General features: G+C 38.3%; 2 protein-coding genes across 14 annotated transcripts in view; one reads left to right on the top strand and one right to left on the bottom strand.

Moving 5' to 3' along the window:
- MED12L (mediator complex subunit 12 like) overlaps positions 1 to 20,185 on the bottom strand; it is a 354,280-nt gene that overhangs the window by 56,679 nt on the left and 277,416 nt on the right. For 9 of the 11 annotated variants that reach the window (XM_021069608.1, XM_021069614.1, XM_021069607.1 and 6 more), the window contains 11 exons: positions 19,227 to 19,454; positions 18,199 to 18,340; positions 16,443 to 16,563; positions 15,974 to 16,075; positions 15,043 to 15,156; positions 10,103 to 10,302; positions 6,311 to 6,499; positions 5,378 to 5,452; positions 5,067 to 5,257; positions 4,003 to 4,164; positions 1,942 to 2,053 (listed from right to left, as the gene is read on the bottom strand). In XM_021069608.1, coding sequence (XP_020925267.1) covers positions 1,942 to 2,053; positions 4,003 to 4,164; positions 5,067 to 5,257; positions 5,378 to 5,452; positions 6,311 to 6,499; positions 10,103 to 10,302; positions 15,043 to 15,156; positions 15,974 to 16,075; positions 16,443 to 16,563; positions 18,199 to 18,340; positions 19,227 to 19,454 — 1,636 coding nt within the window. The remainder of the gene's footprint in view (positions 1 to 1,941; positions 2,054 to 4,002; positions 4,165 to 5,066; positions 5,258 to 5,377; positions 5,453 to 6,310; positions 6,500 to 10,102; positions 10,303 to 15,042; positions 15,157 to 15,973; positions 16,076 to 16,442; positions 16,564 to 18,198; positions 18,341 to 19,226; positions 19,455 to 20,185) is intronic. The other 2 variants (XM_021069611.1, XM_021069610.1) reach the window with 2 other exon arrangements.
- Positions 1 to 20,185, top strand: part of P2RY12 (purinergic receptor P2Y12) — a 49,442-nt gene that overhangs the window by 3,007 nt on the left and 26,250 nt on the right. The window lies entirely within an intron of this gene.

Below are 20,185 nucleotides of genomic sequence, written 5' to 3'. Positions count from 1 at the left end.
TAGGTCGCAGATGCGGCTCAGATCTGGCGTTGCTGTGGCTGTGGTATAGGCCAGCAGCTACAGCTTCAATTAGACCCCTAGCCTGGGAACCTCCATATGCCATGGGTGCAGCACTAAAAAAGACAAAAAAAAAAAAAAAAAGATAAATATAAAGATAGAATTATATCTTTTATCAGTCTTGTATTATAGTTCTAGGGACATGCTGTGAGTCCTAGGAAATGTATTATTTTGATGTTTCATTGAAGGGGAAGCTTGCTAGCCGATAACCTTGTCTTCCTTGATAAAGGTGAACCATTTTGAAAAATGTGACATCTTGCATATCAGTCAAGTGGCATATTAATTTATTAAGTAAGTGCTTCCTCATTGTTTCACACCATTGTTGGAGAAAAGGAAAGGTTGCTTAGGGAAGGTGAACCACAAGTAGGGAACACCCACAATCAGCTGACATGAGCAAAAACAAACCAAAGCCTCACTGCCATGCCCTGAAATATGGCACTTAAGGAGAATCATCTTAAAAGAGCTGAATGAATCACTTGCAGAAGTAACCGAGCCCAAGAGATGACTTGTAAGTCACTGCGAGGTTAAAGGAGAGCACTTCCCAAATCTTGTCAAAAGATAGGGATGCACCTCCCCCAAGGCAGGTAAACGGGGAAAGGTAGTTAGCAAAATGCACAAAGTATCATGGAGCTGACATTCTGGTATCAGGCAAATAAAAATAAGTGGAACAAGCGGCATGAACCAGGGGACAGACAATGACTGGTCCTACTTTTAGAGCATGAGGGAGTGGGATGGCGCACCTAGGGAAGTGACATCTGAGCAGAGACCTGAGGAAGTGAAGGAGCTGCCCTGGGAGGGGAGAAAAGATTCTAAGACTCTGCAGTGAGAATTTGCTTGGCAAGTTCATGGAACAGCAACATGGCCACTGTGAAAAGAGTAGAATGAGCAGACCCATGACTGCCAGGAAACCAGGTAGAGGTTGGAGCTGGTGCCAAATTGTGGAGGGGCTTATAGGCTCAGACTGGGAATTATTATTCTAGGAATAGTAAGAAACACTGCAGCATTTGGAGCACTGGAAAAATTTGTGATTTACACTTAAAAACAATCATTCTGCCTACTATATAGAGAATAGATTTCACATATCCAGAAGGTAGCAGATGACAAGAGATCCCCAAGAAGTTAAGTATCTTGTTCGTGTTCATCCAGAACTGTTCAAGGAAAAGACACTGTGTCACTGAAATCATAGTCCCACATAGACTCCATTAGGCTCTACAGCTGGATAAAACATGCCAGATGACCAATCTATCCACTCTGCTCCATTCTATACTTTCAAATTCCAATTTGATCACTCAGTTTCCTTGTGGTACACAGAATACCTGTGCTCTAAATCGTAATCAGAACTGTGGATGGTGCAAAGGCAAAATTCAAAAAGTCTTTGAAAATGAACCAGAATGGCTTCTGATTCATAAATGAGTATCTTGTACACTTGACCAGCAACAGTCTGGCTCTAGCAGTAAAATTAAGATGAGTTTCTGAACTTACAGAGCTCACTCTGAGACCCTTCCTGATAAGTGGAAGCCCAACGGAGGACCTGGCAAGAGGTCCTTTTGTCTTACTGCCAGGCCTCCTTCAATATTGATTCCTCTAGGACCTTTCCCAGGAGGCAGGGGCAGGAGAGGAGCAACAACTTTGTAACAAAGTTATGTGCAATATGCAGAATGTTACTTGTATACAGACATTTATCCAACACATAATTAATATTATACTGCTATTCATCTCATGGTGATAAGAACACAGGTAGGAGAACAGGGTGGGAATTGTTTTCCTGCATCTAAGCAAAACACATTGCACTCTTATGAGTTTAATGTCAGTTTGTTTGAAAGGAAAACAAATGAATGCCATTAGAACCATACTTGCCTGGCTTAGTATTCTACTGCACTTTACCTGGTTAACTTGATTCTGCAGCGATGTTAGGAGGCCTTCTCGTTGTTCATCCTGTCCCTTCAGGCAGGTAAGGACCAGTGAGAGGAATGGTTGTTGACTCAAAAGAGACATACTACGAAGGAAGTAATAACAGGAGATCTAGTTAGAAAGAATGGATTACTTTCTGTGCAACACTTATTTCTTGCCCTCGCGTTATCGGCTCTTATTTATTTTACTATTAGAAAAGGGAGGGGAGTAGTAAATAGCCAAGACTACTTGAAAAGTTAAATCATATCTCTAACTAATAAGATTAAAAAGCCACTGTAATGCTTCTAGATTTAATATGTTTTCTTGCCCTGAAAGGCATTTCCAAATTAGCATAAATTCATACCACATATGAGTGCGTATGGGGGGAGGGGGAACAAGAAGAAGAGACTTTGCAGTTTCTATCAGTAAACTGAATTAAAAGATACACATCAGGAGGAATATCACTTCATACACAGAAAAATGAAAAAATTTTAAATTTCTGTCACTTAGTATTACTATTTTAGGGTCCAGGAAATAGGCCTTATATGATTTCTGTGCTTATTTATTTATTTATTTATTTATAGCACATTTCTCAAGACCAAATAGCTGGGTATTGGTAGAGCTAAAATTAGCATCTACTCCTCCAAGGAGGACTCCAAACCAGTATGCTTGCTAGTGATCCCCAGTACTCTGCCACATCCCACAGGCTTAACGTGTAAAGGAGTTTAAAGACATTTGGGGGGAAAAACTCCATTTTAAATTGGCATTTTAGCATTTTTTTCTTCCATGATCAGGAACAACTGACAAATCATGCTGATAAACTAATTTTGCTACACTGGAAAAGAAAATTCCTTAAAATGAGATGGAGGTCATAATGTTTCAATCTGCTTCATCTTACACCAGCATAGCCAAGAGAGATTAGCTTGGGAAGAGCCATCTTTAAACTCTGCAATTCCATCTGCTCTCCCTGCAGGAAGTGAGGCGAAGTACATGCCATCGCCCATTAGCAGATAAACTTTGAGAATTAAAACTGTGTCACTTCACTGGTTAACAAATATGGGCAAAGATGACAGAACAACCAGATACCAAACAACATACACACAAAGCTATGTCAAATAACAAAATGTACTTTAGTTAAGAGCACAGACTCAGAGGCCAGACCACCTGGGTTTCAATCCCAACTTTACACCTCTTTAGCTATGTGTCCTTGAGAAATTTACTTAACCTTTCAGTGCCTCAGTTTCTTTACCTATAAAAAGGATATAATGAGAGCATCTACCACAATACGATTGCTGTGAGATTTTAAAAGTTCACATATGCATATAATGAGTTTGGTACATAGGTTGACATTTTATAAGGGATCATTAAATGGCAACTACTGAAATACTATTAATTAGGTGACAAGAAATCTGTATGATCGGAATTTTTGTTTTTTAACATTAGAAATTTCTTCTCACTCCTGGTGTGCTAAATTTAACATGCTTTCACATTAGAGCATATTTTTGTTCTTTCTCAGTAACATGGTCAGTTTTCCAAAATAATTATATGAAACATTTTCTAGGGCATAAAATTTTAAAAAAAATTTTTGACTTGGAGGCTTATAAGTTAATGTGTGTGTAGTCTAGAACAAGAGCCCTAAATGTTAAAAATATTAGTAACTATTTCAGGGTCCAGCATGATAGAATTATAAATAATTGCATGAATTTTAAACCTAAGTACCTAAATAATAAGAAAAAAAAAAAAAAAAACAACCTGTTGAATACAGGATGAAGTGGATATCCAAAGCTGATTCAGTAGGTCTGAAGTGGGGCTAAAAAGCCTTTAACAGCACAGCAGTGATTAGGGTACAGAGGCAGAAGGGAGAGCTAGTGTACTGAGTATTATAATGCGAAATCTTTTAGGAAACAGAGCTTTGCCTAATAGAATATTTTCAATTTCATATAAAGATGAAATTTCAGTAGACTCTGGGTACAACAAGGATGTATATCTGTAGGATACTGGATTCTCTCAACTGTTCTTTAAACACTCACATAGAAACACCTATAGCAGCCATACCTTTTCTGTTTTTGTCTGTCTCTCTCCTTTTTGGAAGAAGAACCCAAGTGCTGTCCCTTCTCCAGCTCCTCCCCAGCAGCTTTCAACACTCTTCCCTGCACAGAAGTTGGCAGCCTGGCAATTAGGGGGGCCACCAGCCATACACCCCTGCGTTCAGAGGAACTAAAATCAGAAACAGGTGTTATACCCAAGGAGGCAAACTTCTGCTCTGCTCTCACCATTATAACCAAAACTCCAAAGCAAGACTTTTAGGCACAAGATACACCGATTACTCTAATATTTGCCTTTCTTTCTTTACTATACATACTTCTCAGTCACACTTATGGTAGGCAAGAAAAAGTGGGTTCTCAGAGGATACTGTAACTAAATTTTGCTTTAATCTATAAAAGTGTATTTCAGAGTTCCCTGGTGGCTCAGTGAGTTAAGGATTTGGCCCTGTCACTGCTGTGGCTGGGTTCGAACCCTGGCCCTGGCATTTCCACGTGCTGCAGGCATACCCCTATCCCTCGCCCCCCAAAAAAGTGTTTCTCTATGATTCTGGCTCTCTGAGCAGTAACAGGCCCTTTTGCCCAATAAGCGAGCAATACACTTTTCTGCCATGGTTAAAATATGAAATGTCCTGATAAGGTTTAAGCATATAAAAAACCAATTTTTAAAAGTTTCAAAACTCACTAGATATACTTTATACCTAAATAATGAGATACAAGTCAATCTGCTTGTTGTGATTATCATTTGGTCAAAACTCCCAATTAATTAAGATGGCTGAAAGAGTGTTTTCTATATAATGAAAACTATGGAATAGAATAGCCTCGGGGGACAATAAAGAAACCCATCCGTCCTGAATTCCATCTGTGGTGCCAAGGAGTCTGGGCCTGATTAAATATCACTCACCCCAGCAGTATGACCCTTTAACATATTATTAAATATGATAATCGACACATATAAGTAATTATTCTCTTCGCATTCCTGCAGCTTTATGAAAAAAATAACTGCACTATGCAAATAGAATATACAGGTACATGTGAAAAATTCATAACAGCCTCATAAAACTATAGGAACAGTACCTTAGAAATGTCTTTATTCCATTCTGTCTTGTGCTGCTTGCATCAGCACTTCCGATCCCGTTTGGGTTGAAGAGGCCCATGCCCGAATTAGAGGAGTTATTGTTCAGGTCGGCCGACTGCTGGAATACCTCTATCGTTGCCTTGGCAATATTGTCTAGCAGGTTGTTCATTTCAGCCACTGAACCAGAGCCCTAGAGTCAGTTAGACAGGAGAAAACCAGCACATGTGTGTTTTACCTTGTCTTCAAACACTGACGTGACACTGCTTTTCATGAAATTGTATACACCTTTGGGCTTTCAGTAAATACTCACAGGGTCCTTCAAGCACTGTTTGATCATCAACTGAAGTTCCAGCCAGGACTGCCTCAGTGTCCACTGCTCAAGATTCTGGAGAAAATGGAGTTAACACCTTAAGAATATTGAACATGTCTTAAAATATCATAACAGCTTGCAGTATTTGCTTTCTCAAAAAACAGAAGAATAATCACACACAATAAAGGGATTTATATGAATCAAAAGACTCCCAAGTCTATAACATATGTTCATTATACACACAAAGAAATGAATAGCAACATTAAAATAATGTGCCTTATTCAGCTATGCACTGGAAGTAAACAGACAAGAATTTCTTCTCCCAAATCTATCCAACTCCATTACAAAATGATTTTGATATTTTGAGAATAATATACTTAAGACAGTCCCTCTACAAAGCATATTTCACATGTAAATACAGTACTGGCTTAACATATCAACATTTATATGATGATTTATACAATGTGCAGCATCTTATATAAACCCAGCAATGAAGTATGACAATTATGCAAAAAAGAAAATTGGGGGAATAAGAATTAGAATTGAGGTTAAGATTTAGCTAGTACAGTTCCTGTTGTGGCTCAGTAGTAACAAACCCAACTAGTATCCAGGAGGATTCAGGTTCGATCCCTGGCCTTGCTCAGTGGGTCAAGGACCCAGCATTGTCACGAGCTATGGTGCAGGTCAAAAATGCGGCTTGGATCCTGCGTGGCTGTGGCTGTGGCATAGGCAGGCAGCTGTAGGCAGGCAGCTGATCCCCAGCCTGGGAATTCCATATGCTGCATGTGTGGCCCTAAAAACGCAAAAAAAAAAAAAAAAAAAAAAAAAAGAATTAGCTAGCAACGACCAAAAACGAGGGAGGCAATAACTCCTGTTGTAATCACAAAAAAGGTGACAAATGACAAAAGCAATCTTTAGACTACTGTCGCTTACCTGAAGAATGCGTTTAATATGCTGTCTCTGTAGGTTGTCCCCCTCAGTACATTCTTTAATGCCATGAGGATAACAGATAAGCTGCAATAATTTCTGTGCTTGCATATTTGAAAGCACAGGGTCCAAGATAAGTTCCTTGTCTGTGCATAATCTTTCAGGCTCTTTCAAGCAATGTTCTCCTACCCATTCCTGAAAATAATAGAGCAGTTAGATGGACAGACCGACATTTTCTATATGCCTACATAGTATAAACTGAACTCACAGTGTACAATGGTAGGACAGACTGACATTTTCTATATGCCTGCATAGTATAAACTGAACTCACAGTGTACAATGGAAAGTGGGGTGGACTCTTCCTATTAAAAAAATAATAGATGAAAAACGTAGGAGAGAAAAAGCTTACACACAAATTTTTTTACACACAAATTTTCTAGCATTTTGGCTTCTTAAAAGAATGCCAAAAAAATAAATATGAAGAAAAAAGGAAAGAAAAAAAAGCTAAAGAAAATAATAATATATATTTTCAGTTGGAGAATGGGGCCTTGCTCTAAGTACTGTTTTGTAATCATTTCTTTAACTTCTATAGACAGTAATGATTCTCTGTTATAATGTCTTCATTCTTTTTATGGAATGCATTATATTCACTAAACAGAACATAATATAACATTTAGAAAATTGTCTTCTTTTTGGTATCATTATGAATAAATATTTGCACACATCTATTCTCTATGAGATTATTTTCTTAGGATAATTTCATAGACATGCAATTGCTGGATCAAGGAGAATAGTAAAAATTTAAGTCTAATGATGTATCTGGCTAAGTGAATTTCTACCAATTTAAATTTCTATCAGCTTTTCGTCATGATTTTTTCAAGGGTAAATTCGTTTAGACGTAAAAAATCATGAACCATACTAGAGTCAAGTTTGAACCCAGATCTGTTTCAGATGAAACCTCTTTCCTAACCACTACACCAGAGAGAGGCTCAATGCTGGCTGTCCATTAAAATCACCGGGAGAGTTTGTTAAAGTTCCAAAGCCCTGGCTCCATATCAGAGCAATTAAATCAATCCCAGGTAATGCAAAGCAGTAAGACACCAGTAATCTTTTAGGCATCAAAATTATTTTAAACTCCCTAGATGACCCCAATGGGCACCCAGTTAAAAAGCAACACAAACAGTACATTCTCAACAACTGTTTCCTAGTAGTTAACTTCCCATGGTTACCATATACCCCAAAGAAAACATGACCTTGTTAACACTGTGTCTATAGCAAAGTGAAAAAGAATACATGTGATATGCCTTTTTGATAAGAGGAAGAATTTAATACAAAATAGAAAGATAAGAAAATAATGAAATTGGTCACCTAGGGCAGGGAGGAACACAGAGCAGAACAGAGTAGGGAGGGAGGTATACATCTCTGAATTCACCCTTTTGCTAGGTGATTCTAAGGACAGAGCTATGGTAGAAAAAAAAAATTTAGGAATATGTGACTCTAAGGACAGAGCTATGGTAGAAAAAAAAATTTTAATTGAACACAAACAGAAATAAGTGAAATCAATTCCATTTCAAATGAATAACATATCCACATTGAAGAAGAAAGGTCAAATAACTTTTGAACATAATACTGCAAACCCTTGGGGGGAAAAAAAAACAGCTACAAGTCCTTTTAGTGAGATTGTTTTTCATAGTGGTACAGGGGTAGTAATTCTGAAACTATTTCAGGTGTATTGCAGATTTCAATAAATGAGTAAATGGTGGCTATTATGGGTAGCCAGGGTTCTTGTGATGGAAGAAGGTGGTATCAAATGGAATGGGGGAGCGCAAACAAAAATTTGTGTGGTTTGATTGGAATTGGAGGGTATCAATATAAACTCAGGATTATACACACATACAGTTATATATATGGATATTCACAACTGGTTATTCATAACTGGATAACTGGATGATTCCCCCAGCTTTGTCTACTGAAAAGGCCTAGAAATGTCCATAGCAGAAAGCCTACATAGTGCTCAGATCTTGGTTTCTAAATACCATCTGCTACTAAATGGAACCAGGGTTCTATGAGGGAATAAGTAATTCCAGGAGCAGGGCAGGGAAAGTACAAGATAGGCCAGAAAGTAAAAAAAATAACTTGATATTTTAAAAATAAATACATAAAAATGGGGGAGTTCCCGTCGTGGTGCAGCAGAAGTGAATCTGACCAGGAACCATGAGGTTGTGGGTTCAATCTCTGGCCTCGCTCAGTGGGTTGAGGATCTGGCGTTGCCATGAGCTGTGGTGTAGGTCACAGACACGGCTTGGATCTGGCATGGCTGTGGCTGTGGCTGTGGCGTAGGTCAGTGGCTACAGCTCCAATTGGACCCCTAGCCTGGGAACCTCCATATGCCACAGGTATGGCCCTAAAAAGACAAAAAAAATAAAATAAGAGTGGGATGTGTCAAAATAACACAAGAATCAGCATGAAAAGACTGATACCAGACAAATCTGGAACAATCTGAACTTGAAAATAACTAAGGGCAATATATTGCAACCTATGTGGAAAATGAATGAATGGAAGGCAAGAAGGGATGAAGGAAAAAAAAGGAAGGGAGAGAGGGAAAGGGTAGGCTCTTCCTTAGAGTGGAATGCAAATTGATAAACGTGGAAGGAGTGGAGGAGTTGGGAAAAGCCATCACGCAACCATCGCAGTAAAGACAGGTCTGAACAAGCATCATAATGGATGCTATATGGGAGGTGGGGAAATTTGATGAGAAGTAGAAAGCTTGCTTTGTCTCAGAGTGCCTCTTCAAAATTGTTTATTAACTGCAAGGGGAAAAATAATAACTATACAATAGAGGAATCAAAAAACCATATAATGGAAGTGGAGACAGCTTGATCAAAGTTAACATCAACAGTGAAGTGCAAACGGACAGCATGTGCCTTCAGATGTGAATATCTGAGAAGAACATAACATACTTCTGTAGTATGCTGGCCAGGAATGCAGAATCGGAAGCTAACCTACAGGAAACTTCAGACAAAGCCAACCTCTCTGGGACAAGTGACAAAACTGGAACATGGCCTATAGGTGACAAAAAAATTACCATCCCAATGCTAAATTTCCTGGTTTTTGTTAACTGTATTTTGCTTATGTTAGCAAATAAATGCTGAAGTATTAAAAAAAAATTAAAGAAAAAAAAATAAGTAGGGAGTTCCTGTTGTAGCTTAGGGGTAATGAACCTGACTAGTATCCATGAGGACTAGTCTGGGTCTGATCCTTGGCTTTGCTCAGTGGGTTAAGGGTTCAGCACTGCCATGAGCTGTGGTATAGGTTGCAGACGTGGCTCTGATCTCATGTTCTTGTGCCTGTGCCATAGGCCAACAGCTGCAGCTCTGAATCAACCCCTAGCCTGGGAACCTCCATATGCCACAAGAGTGGCCCTAAAAAAGCAAAAAAAAAAAAAAGGGGGGGGGGAAGCAAAAAATAAAAACTAACTAAATAAATAAAAAGAAGAATATATGCCATCTACTCTCAAAAGGTTCAGAAAAATTTTTTAAAAAGTAGATGTATCCACAATTGCTGTATACAAATAGAATTATAAAGTAAATATGTAAGAAGTTAGGGAATCTATAAAAAGAGTACACTAGAGTTCTTTGTCATTATCACAATGTTTCAGCCAATTTGAAGCTATTTCAAGATAAAGTTAGCAGGAAAAAGAAAATCACCTACAGACAAGTTTCCCACAATACTGGGCATTTCTCTCCAAAGGAATAGTTACGTACTTGAAGCGAAAGGCAAATTAAATCCAAATAATACCTGTTGGCAGATAGTTCTCAGCACATATCTAGCATATTCTCTTAAATTGGCAGTTTCTATGGAAATGCTTTTCCCACAGGATTTTGGATTTTGGGAGGCAGTCCAGATATCATCGGCATTCCCATCACGCCGTAAACCCCTCATGGTGAAGTCATCGTTCTTTAAAGAGTTGACATTGCTATTGCCAATTTTGGCATCTCCTAAATAACAGAATCACAAAAGCAAAATCACAGGAGTTCAAAATGTTGCCAAATATTTGGGAAAGAAACAAGGCAAGCATTTAGGGACTGCAAGTATGGGAATGGGATCATCATCGCATAGTCAGTTGTTCAGCAATAGAGACAATGGATCAAGAGCATAAATGCTAGAACCCAGAGAGGTTGCATCAGACATGATGGAACAACTTAAAAATTTTTTTTAAATATATTGAAGACTGATTTTGTTTACAGAATTAAATATGTTTTCACCAAACTTGGAAAGGCCATTGTGAATCACACTTATAATCACACAACATTGATTTACCAATAGTTCAACATGAATGTTTTCAAATTCATTTGACTTATAGACAAGGAAAAAAAAATGGGTTACTCACCCTTCTAGATGTCCCTTTTCCATTTCTTCTCTTACAATGACTTATTTTCTATCCATAGGTCAAGAGAAAAGTTTTGCCTTAGCCCACCTTACTATCAACTTCTTGACAAGAGAGATTTATTTCCCTGGGAATGGAAAAGGGCAATGCATACTAAGGGAGCCCTGAAACATAGGGCATTCATTGAATAACCCACGTCTTTCACCTTCCTCTCTGTAAACATCCAAATTAGAAAACCTCACCTGATCAATCTCTAATACACTTAGTAAAATGAAGCTAAGGAAAGTGTTTGTCTCATAACAAAGTTCTGGGGGTTGAGGGAACTGAGAAGAACAGTAGAATATCTGGAAATAAGAACTCTCTAGCCATGAAAAGACAAAAACTATCATATTTTAAAAGTGAGAAATTGGAGTTCCCATTGTGGCGCAGCGGAAACGAATCCGATTAGGAACCACGAGGTTTTGGGTTCAATCCCTGGCCTTGCTCAGTGGGCTAAGGATCTGGCGTTGCTGTGAGCTATGGTGTAGGTTGCAGACGTGGCTCAGATCCCGCATTGCTGTGGCTCTGGCATAGGCCGGCAGCAACAGCTCCAATTAGACCCCTAGCATGGGAATTTCCATATGTTGTGGGTATGGCCCTAAAAAGACAAAAAATAAAATAATAAAATAATAAAATAAAATAACATAAAATAATAAAATAAAATAAAAGTGAGAAATTAATATACATTGGTAATAAAGATTGCCAGGTGACAATAGAGCCTCTACACGCTTGTCTGTTTACCCGCAGGATCATAAGCACTGACCAAGAAAATTTCCTGGAACTGACAAATGAGTTTAGATGAGGCCCCCACTACTTTACTGTAAGTGAAATCAAGCCCAGGTCAGTGCAAAAAAAAAGCCTTTTAAAAACCCACAGGTCTGGAGTTCCCATCGTAGCTCAGTGGTTAAAGAATCCGACTAGGAACCATGAGGTTGCAGGTTCCATCCCTGGCCTTGCTCAGTGGGTTAAGGATCCAGCGTTGCCGTGAGCTGTGGTGTAGGTCACAGATGAGGCTCAGATCCCACACTGCTGTGGCTGTGGTGTAGGCCGGCGGCTACAGCTCCGATTTAGACCCCTAGCCTGGGAACCTCCATATGCCACGGGAGCAGCCCTAGAAAAGGCAAAAAAAAGACAAAAATAAATAAATACATAAATAAAAGAGGAAACTTTTCCAAAAAAACCCCCACAGGTCAACCAAGAAAAAGTTTGACTCTGCTGACAAAATTTCAAGAAATCAGAATTGCTTAGTGAATATTTACTTATGAAATTATAAGAGGAGAGGAGAAATAAACAATACATTTAAACTCATCAATATCTCATCACACATTAGCATACATTTTTCAAATACTCATACAAAAAGCACCGAGTTCACTTCACCTACAGAGTTGGTTTAATTCAACAGAGCTCTTCAGGACCTGAAACAAAGACCAAACTCTGCATGCTTTTTCCAACCTTTGGTGATATGAACAATGATTTCTATATCTTAGGGTAAACAACTAAAGGAATTAGAAACCAAATTTTATAAAAGAGCCCTATTCCCTCATTCAAATAGATCCTATGGACAGGACCTGAGAGAACACTGATGATGATGTGGCGAGGTCAATAAAACTGCAAAAGCAAACATATGCCTCTGCCAGTCCCTGTCTAGGAGATTATCATTCAGTTTAGCAGTTGGGATGAAGAGAAGGTCTGAAAGGCTGTGCCAGTCATAGAGAAAACAGAACAAATACAGTGTTCAGGGACTGCCTGGTCCAAGGCTCTACTGACATTCAACTAGCCTGATTCTGACTTCTCAGACTGAAAAACCCTCCATTGCTGAGAAGGCTGTAGAACCTACCAAGAACTGAGGCCAATCAAAAGGGTCAAGGAAAGGCAATCAAAGAAAAACAGACTGGTGATTATGCATGGGTATCAAAATATAGTTATCTAGATATTTAAAGAGGTTGGCAAATTTTACTTGGGATTGGACCTGGACCTATGAATCAAGGGGATAATATTTTAGATATTATCTAGATATTAACTAAATACGCATACTAGTTTCTACTATTAAAATGTTTATCACTTGAGGGATAGTTGGACGTGGCATTCAGAGTGAACATTTGAGCTTTATATTAATAGGATAAGAAAGATTAGATTCAAAGTTAATTCATAAATCCTCAACCAAAGTATGGGATCATTAACCTAAATGAACCAGCCAATGCTTTGAGTCCTCTTTGACCTCCTTGCCTCCAATGATACCCTTCTTCACATATTCTACCATGTTTCCCCGTGGTTCCATCTTAGCTCTGGCCACCTCAAGATCTGTTTCTTAAATCTTCCAAGTGTTTTTCTTCCTCAAGGTCTTTGCATTTACTCTCCCCTCTACCTGGAATGTTCTTTCTCCATTCTTCTAGGATTCTTCCCAAAAGTATCCTCCTCAGAGATGCCATCCTTGGCTCTTTTATTTATTTAAAAATTTTTTATTGTAGTTGATTTATATTGTTCTGTCAATTTCTGCTATACAGAAAAGTCACCCAGTTATAGATTTATATACATTCTTTTTCTCACACTATCCTCCATCATGTTCCATCACAAGCGATTGGATATAGTTCCCTGTGCTATACAGCAGGATCCCATTGCTTATCCACCCCAAATGCAATAGTTTGCATCTATTAACCCCAAACTTCCAGTCCATTCCACTCCCTCCACCTTGGCAACCACAAGTCTGCTCTCCATGTCCATGAGTTGGTTTCTTTTCTGTAGATAGGTTCAGTTGTGCCATATATTATATTCCAGATATAAGTGATATCATATGGTATTTGTCTTTCTCCGACTTGCTTCACTTAGTATGAGAATCTCTAGTTACATCCACATTGCTGCAAATGGCATTATTTTGTTCTCTTTTATGGCTGAAGTAGTATTCTACCGTGTATATGTACCACATCTTCTTAATCCATTCACTCTAAATGCCACATTTGCCTGTCCCTCAAGTGTTTGATATGTAATATTTATATTATTGTTTGGTTCTAAATATTTTGTAAATTCCACTATGAATTTTTTTTAGTTGAGCAATGCTCTATTTGAAATGATTTCTCAAAATTACCAAACATAAAAAAAAAAAGTCTATCACTTACACATTTACATGACCTACATGAGCTTAATGAAAACCCACTATTTAGTTGCTCTGATGGGCACCAGAGAGACCAGTAAAAAAGTGAGTCCCTGACACTAAATAGAAGTGACCAGCCAGCTTTCCTTTCAGACATAATCAGTCAAGATATCTTACTGAAATGAGCCTTTAATGATGGCTATATAATAACAGAAGCTCCCACGCTCAGAGGGCAGGGTGTGGCCCTCCAAGTGGTTCTATCTTTCCCTTTCTACTACACAATCCATGGGCATTTCATAAGGGTTTTGGGGGGAGTCCTCTTACCCATCCTCATTATCACTAACACATACTTCTCAAGCAGGAATACGAAGGATCAGGATATATTCTCAAACATGTTTAAGACTCATCTAAAACAATTCCTATCCACTAAGTAATTTAAGTTGGAGTCAAAGGGAGCTTCTTTGGAGCAAGATAACTTTTGTTAAGTAAAGACCAAAAGAGGAGGGTACCCAAAGTTGAAAATCGGCAGAGTGAATTTAAGACTTTCTAATCTTTCAAGACCTAATGATTTATAGAGTAAAAATGTCTGAAGGTATTGCACTGTAAATGAGCAGAAATGAGAGGGCTACTCCTCCTAGAGAATACATATCAATAAAGACATATGGATATCTTGGACATTACAATTTAAATTGTGATATCTAATAATGACTTATCAACAACATCTGTATTGTTGCAATTATTACGTGATTCATGAAAAAAACTAAGGCAGATGAATATAAACAGGTTCAGGGTTACAATGAAAGCAGAAAAACTGAGACTAAAACCCAAATTTTCTGGTGTTCTAATCCTGGAATAGTATATAAAATTTAAACCTTTAGACAGATTACCAAGTCAACTGTGTCCATCACAAAGTGAGACTTTTGCCATCAAATGACATCAAGACAACCCTGGAGGTTTAAGGATCTATATGACTTTAGAATGATATATCTGCAGTTAAAATGCCATCAAAAAAAGGATTATATTCAAATTCCCCCAGAATTGTAAGTAAGGGGCAGACTTCTCAGAGTCCATCTGAATATCAATTTGGAAAAAGCCAACTAACATTTTCCAGGAGAACAAACAAAACATGTTTCTAAGAATATTAATTAGAGTTAAATCTGAATACAAGTTATTTTGCCTCAGTTCCTGGTGATTCACCAAGGCTGAGTGCCAGGATAGCCTTACCAAGCATCATAATTGCTTTTAAGACAGCAAACACGGCTCCCACTTCAATGCTGTTGTGAGCAGCGGCCAAGAGGTGTCTATCGCAGGATGATCTTATTCCGGGGAAAGGTTTGCCTATGAGATAAACAACAAACCTTTCATAGCCTCATCACCATCATTAACAATCTTTTGTAACCATTTACAGTCATAGGGCCTTTCACTGTTAGACACTGGGCACTTAATTGTTATTAGCTAGCTTTAATTGATGCTTCATGGATTCACTAAGAAACTCTGCCAGTATTCCTTCTTTTCTCTTTAATTATTAAGACAATGGCTGTGCTCTTTAGAGAGATGTATCAAAAAATAAGGACTTTTATCCACTTCCACTGATTGCCTCTCCCTCTCTCCTGCTCCCTCTTCCCACCCAACACACACACACACACACACACACACACACACACACACACTCTCTCTCTCTCTCTCTCTCTCTCTCTCTCTCTCTCTCTCTCTCTCTCTCTCTCCCTCACACACATACATGGAAATGATCTTTAGACACAGACTGCACTAACACCCGTGGAACTCTTAGCTTACTCCTTTTACCCTAGTAGAAGAATAAATGAGTCATCACTGCCCTAAGCTGCTCTGGTGTGGTTCATAACCAACAAACACAGTATACTGGAGGATCATACTGCCCACCAGTATGGCTTGGCTGGAGAGCAGAGGTATTTTTATTGTTTATTAACTCCTGATGTGAGTTTCTCAATACATCCTGATATTGCGTAAATGAAGGTGATGACAACGCTCTCAACAGCTGTACCCCATTCCTTCATCACCTGAAGCAAGCCCACTGGTATCAGGGAGGAAGTTACAGAATGGACAGCCTACTTGGTCAATTTAAAACACATAGCTCCAAATGAAAACGTCATGAGAAATCTTTCAGCTGTCAGCTCACCAGTTGCTTGAGGTAATAGGCAGGCCTGGGGAGCTCGGAAGAGATGAAGCAGGAGTCGGCATGTCATTCTTGCCCCAGGCTCCGCATCGGCATCTCCACAAGCTAGGAAAGAGGGATTTTAAAAGCAAGTTTTCTAACATATTTGAGGCTGGCCATGTCTTCTGCACTTCTATGATGCTACATCTTCTGGACTAATTTAAATAAATGCCCCTAATGGCAAAAAAGTAATCCACTGGTTATGCTTTCCTGAGAAACCTGAGTGCTTCCTTAAAAACAGGCACTAATATAGTCATTTCCAACCTTTTCTGTAGAGATCCATATGACTTCTAGGAATCATAATTCTACCATCTCTACCCGGATGCCATATCACTGTCTAATGCAAATTCCCTTAAATACTAATTTCACTGCCTTTTAATAGTTAGAAACCGAGACAACAAATAAACATCACGGTTCCTGGATGCAGCCTTACCTGCAGCTAGGAGAGAGGGAAGTGCGACGTGCTGCACGACGTCCTCCAGGGAGAAACACTGTCGTGCTATCAGAATAGCAATGAAAGTAGCTAATGAATCATGGAATGAAAGGTCACTCACCTTCAAGAAAAACATTGACACGTTTTAATATCTAACACCCTTTTAAGTAGTATCTAAGATTAATATCTAAGAGAATGTAGGCAATACCAATAAGATCTCAAATCCCAAAATGAATTGAGAGCGAAATAACTTATTATTATCATCCTCCAGGCCTCCTTCTCCTTTATAAGACAAAGGATGAGGTTTACCCACATCCCAATGCTTTAAGAAGATATTAAGTTTTACCTTGAGTGCACATAACTGAAAAATAAAGCAATAGAGCAACAAAAATCAAGAAATCCCTAAAAGATATACCATAAATTCACCTTTTTAGCAGAATGCAGTAAATCTATCACTGCAGGGTAAGACCTTTAGGAAGCAAGGGAAAACAAGGAAATTCCCCAATTGAAAAATAAGACTTGATAATGTCTGGAGCTCCTTTCAGGAACCACTAATAACAATTGTGTAATATAATTAAATTATCTTTAAAAATAACTTTGAAAACTCTTACCAAACTTCCAAATTTAAAGAAGAAAGACTGAAGATGAGTGAGTGAGAGAGAGAGAGAATGAAAGAAAGAGAAGAGAATGGGAGAAAAATTATTTTCTTTAGCCTGAAACCTATACCCTTTAGAGATCTTGAAAGACTGTGGCAGAGAAATTTTAAGAAAAATAGCTATAACAGCAGACTCCATATTAAGTTGTCCAGTAACTATAGTTAGCAAATTATAGAGATCACTTCATTTAAGAGCACACCATCAGGACATTCATACGATTATTAATTCCAACTTTACAGATGGGGGAATAAAGTGAAGGTAAAGTGAAACCAAAAACAACTGAGATGATAAGGAACTATGCTAAAGATAAAATGTTGGGTCTTTTCTGCCTGGAAGATCAGGCCACAGATAGGAGTTTGATATGTATAAAATCTTAGATGCCCACAGAATGGAGTAGGATTGGCCCCCCTGGTCTTGAGATACCAGAACTAGGAAGCAAAGCTTCAACCAGGAGCCAGTTTTTAAAATGTATAAAGTTCTCCTATATGTGAGATACAATAATATACAACACAAATTATTCCAAGAAGTGATGGAACTGACAGGCAGAAATAAAGAATCAAGAGGGAATCTTAAGAAATTCACACATCCTGGATGCGATATGAGGAGATCTGTGATAAATAATGGATAACTTTTCATAAGCGTCCAGACACAACCACTGAAAAAGACTGGGCATCCCTCTGAATCTGAGCCTTGACATCCTGATGACTTATAAGCTTAGATTTTTTTTTTCTTATCCTAAGAGAACAAAGTGGTTGTCTTCAGAATATAACTGCTTTTGTTAAATGTCGTCCTATGCCATGAGGAACCCAAGGTACTTGATGAAAACCACAAATGAACCCACTCTGAGGAGATGCTATACAAAAATGTCAGCTAACAAACAAGGAAACTCTTGTTATCTCTGCTGTAGATTGGGCTATTTTATTTATTTTGACTTTTTTCATTTATTTCATCCTTGGCAACCACACTCTGGTTTATTGCTTTCAGAGAGAGAAAGAAGAAAAAATTCACAATATTTCAGTTATGGGTTGAAACAATTAAAAAAATTACTAGCTAAATAATCGATTGCACATTTGAATTTTTAAATGAAAAAGAAAACTTACATCTACAGTGCAAAGTACGTCATTAAACCCCCACACGTGATTTGAAGAACAGCAAAGAGCCTTCAGGACTCCCAGCCATTCTGAACTGAGAACAGTGCAGCAGGCTGTCAGCTCGGAGGAGAAATTGGCTATGTCATTAATCCTAGAAAGAGGAAAAGAGAGAAAGTAACAGAAGAGAAATACTCACATGTGGTAAATTTAACACACAATTTCAATATCATCAAACACGGCATTCCTTTCTTGGATTCAAGGATATAATAAAAACCCAACTGTCAAATAACCTAGTAGAACCTGGAGCAAAAGGGAAAGGAAATGTCTTTAAATGCTTTCTAATCTTTAATGTTGAGTAACAAATAATAACACTAACTACAAACCAAAAAACCCAATAACAATACTGGACTTCCCATAGTGGCATGGCAGAAACAAATCTGACTAGGAACCATGAGGTTGCGGGTTCGATCCCTGGCCTCACTCAGCGGATTAAGGATCTGGTGTTGCTGTGAGCTGTAGATCAGAGATGCGGCTCAGATCCCACATTGCTGTGGCTGTGGCGGAGGCCGGAAGCTGTAGCTCCAATTAGACCCCTAGCCTGGGAACCTTCAGATGCCACAGGTGTGGCCCTAAAAACAAACAAACAAAAAAACAAACCCCCCCAAAAAAAACTAATAACAATACTGATGTCAACATTTTCAGCTCTATGAACAAATCTGACCTACAAATTTATGTTTTTAAGGGCATTAAAAAATTAAAAGGCAGGCCATTGTTTTCAAAATATGTACATTTTTACTATATATGTTTTAGTGGGTAGATCAGAAAACTGATACATTTTCTCTGGAGCATCTCATGCTAGAGCAATAAGCCAGAGTAAAAGAATCACATAATAAAGCAGAGGTAAATTCAGGAATAAAATAAGATTTAAAGACAGATAAATGAAAGATGAATGTCAAGCTTAGGAAATTATTAAAGACCTTAATTTCCAAGTGGCACCAATGCAACAAGTATGTAGTTAATCATGAACCCCAGCTCACCTTCCAGCATCCTGATGGCCCATACATACATTCATGAGCGTGTTGCAGACAAAGCTGTAGCGATTGGCTGCGTTGTCACTAAGGATCTTGCCCAGCATTGAGTAGTTGATGGTACGGGCTGAGGGATTCTCAATAAAATCCATCATGAAGTCTGGATCCCATCGCAAGTTAGAATTTGCAGGAATCACATTATTATATATGGTTTGCTTTACTTTTGAACAGGCACTACTGAGGTTACAAGAAGAAGAGTTAGAAAACAAAACAAAACTAAAATAACTAGAAAGTTATTCCATTCCAGGACAGATTAAATGGCGGTGATTATAATGTATTCCTAGAGAAGGTTCATATTATGGGGTTTTGATTCCAACTTCTTAATAATCAGCACTGGATACAGTGCCTGGAATGTTCTAGTTGCTCAATACATAGTTACTGAATGGGTGGAAGAACAAAACAAGAATAAGACATTTTGGTATTAATCTTAATTATTTTCTAAATCTTTTCTACCTCTTACATGCTTTAAAAATAATTTACTAAGGTTTCCAACCACTGTCTCTGAACAGTGGTTGGAGATTGTTATTACTTAAGCATAATAAAAAAGGACTAGATTGTGCATCAGGAATAACTGGGTGTTTATTCCTAACCATACATCCTGTTAATATGTTCCTCTAGTTATGATGTATCTGGAGAGGTCCATGTGTCAAGGCTTCTCTGGTACGTGAAAGAGGAGCTTACTCCCTGTCCTCAAGGAGCTTAAATCCTAGTAGGGCTTACAGGTAATACACAAATAAGTGTAAAGAAACTATTATGTTGTTCCTACAATTTTATCACACTGGGTTTCTCAGCAATACGTAGAGAATTTGAAGACCCTGGTCTCCCAAATGAAGATAGTTCATGTTTCAGTGCATTCGATCTGAATAAGATACAGTATACTGGAAGTACACAAGAGGAAATAGAAAGCA

The sequence above is a fragment of the Sus scrofa genome, chromosome 13 (assembly GCF_000003025.6).
Source record: "Sus scrofa isolate TJ Tabasco breed Duroc chromosome 13, Sscrofa11.1, whole genome shotgun sequence".
In the NCBI taxonomy this organism is placed as follows: domain Eukaryota; kingdom Metazoa; phylum Chordata; class Mammalia; order Artiodactyla; family Suidae; genus Sus; species Sus scrofa.
This window is presented reverse-complemented; position numbering and strand designations above follow the sequence as displayed.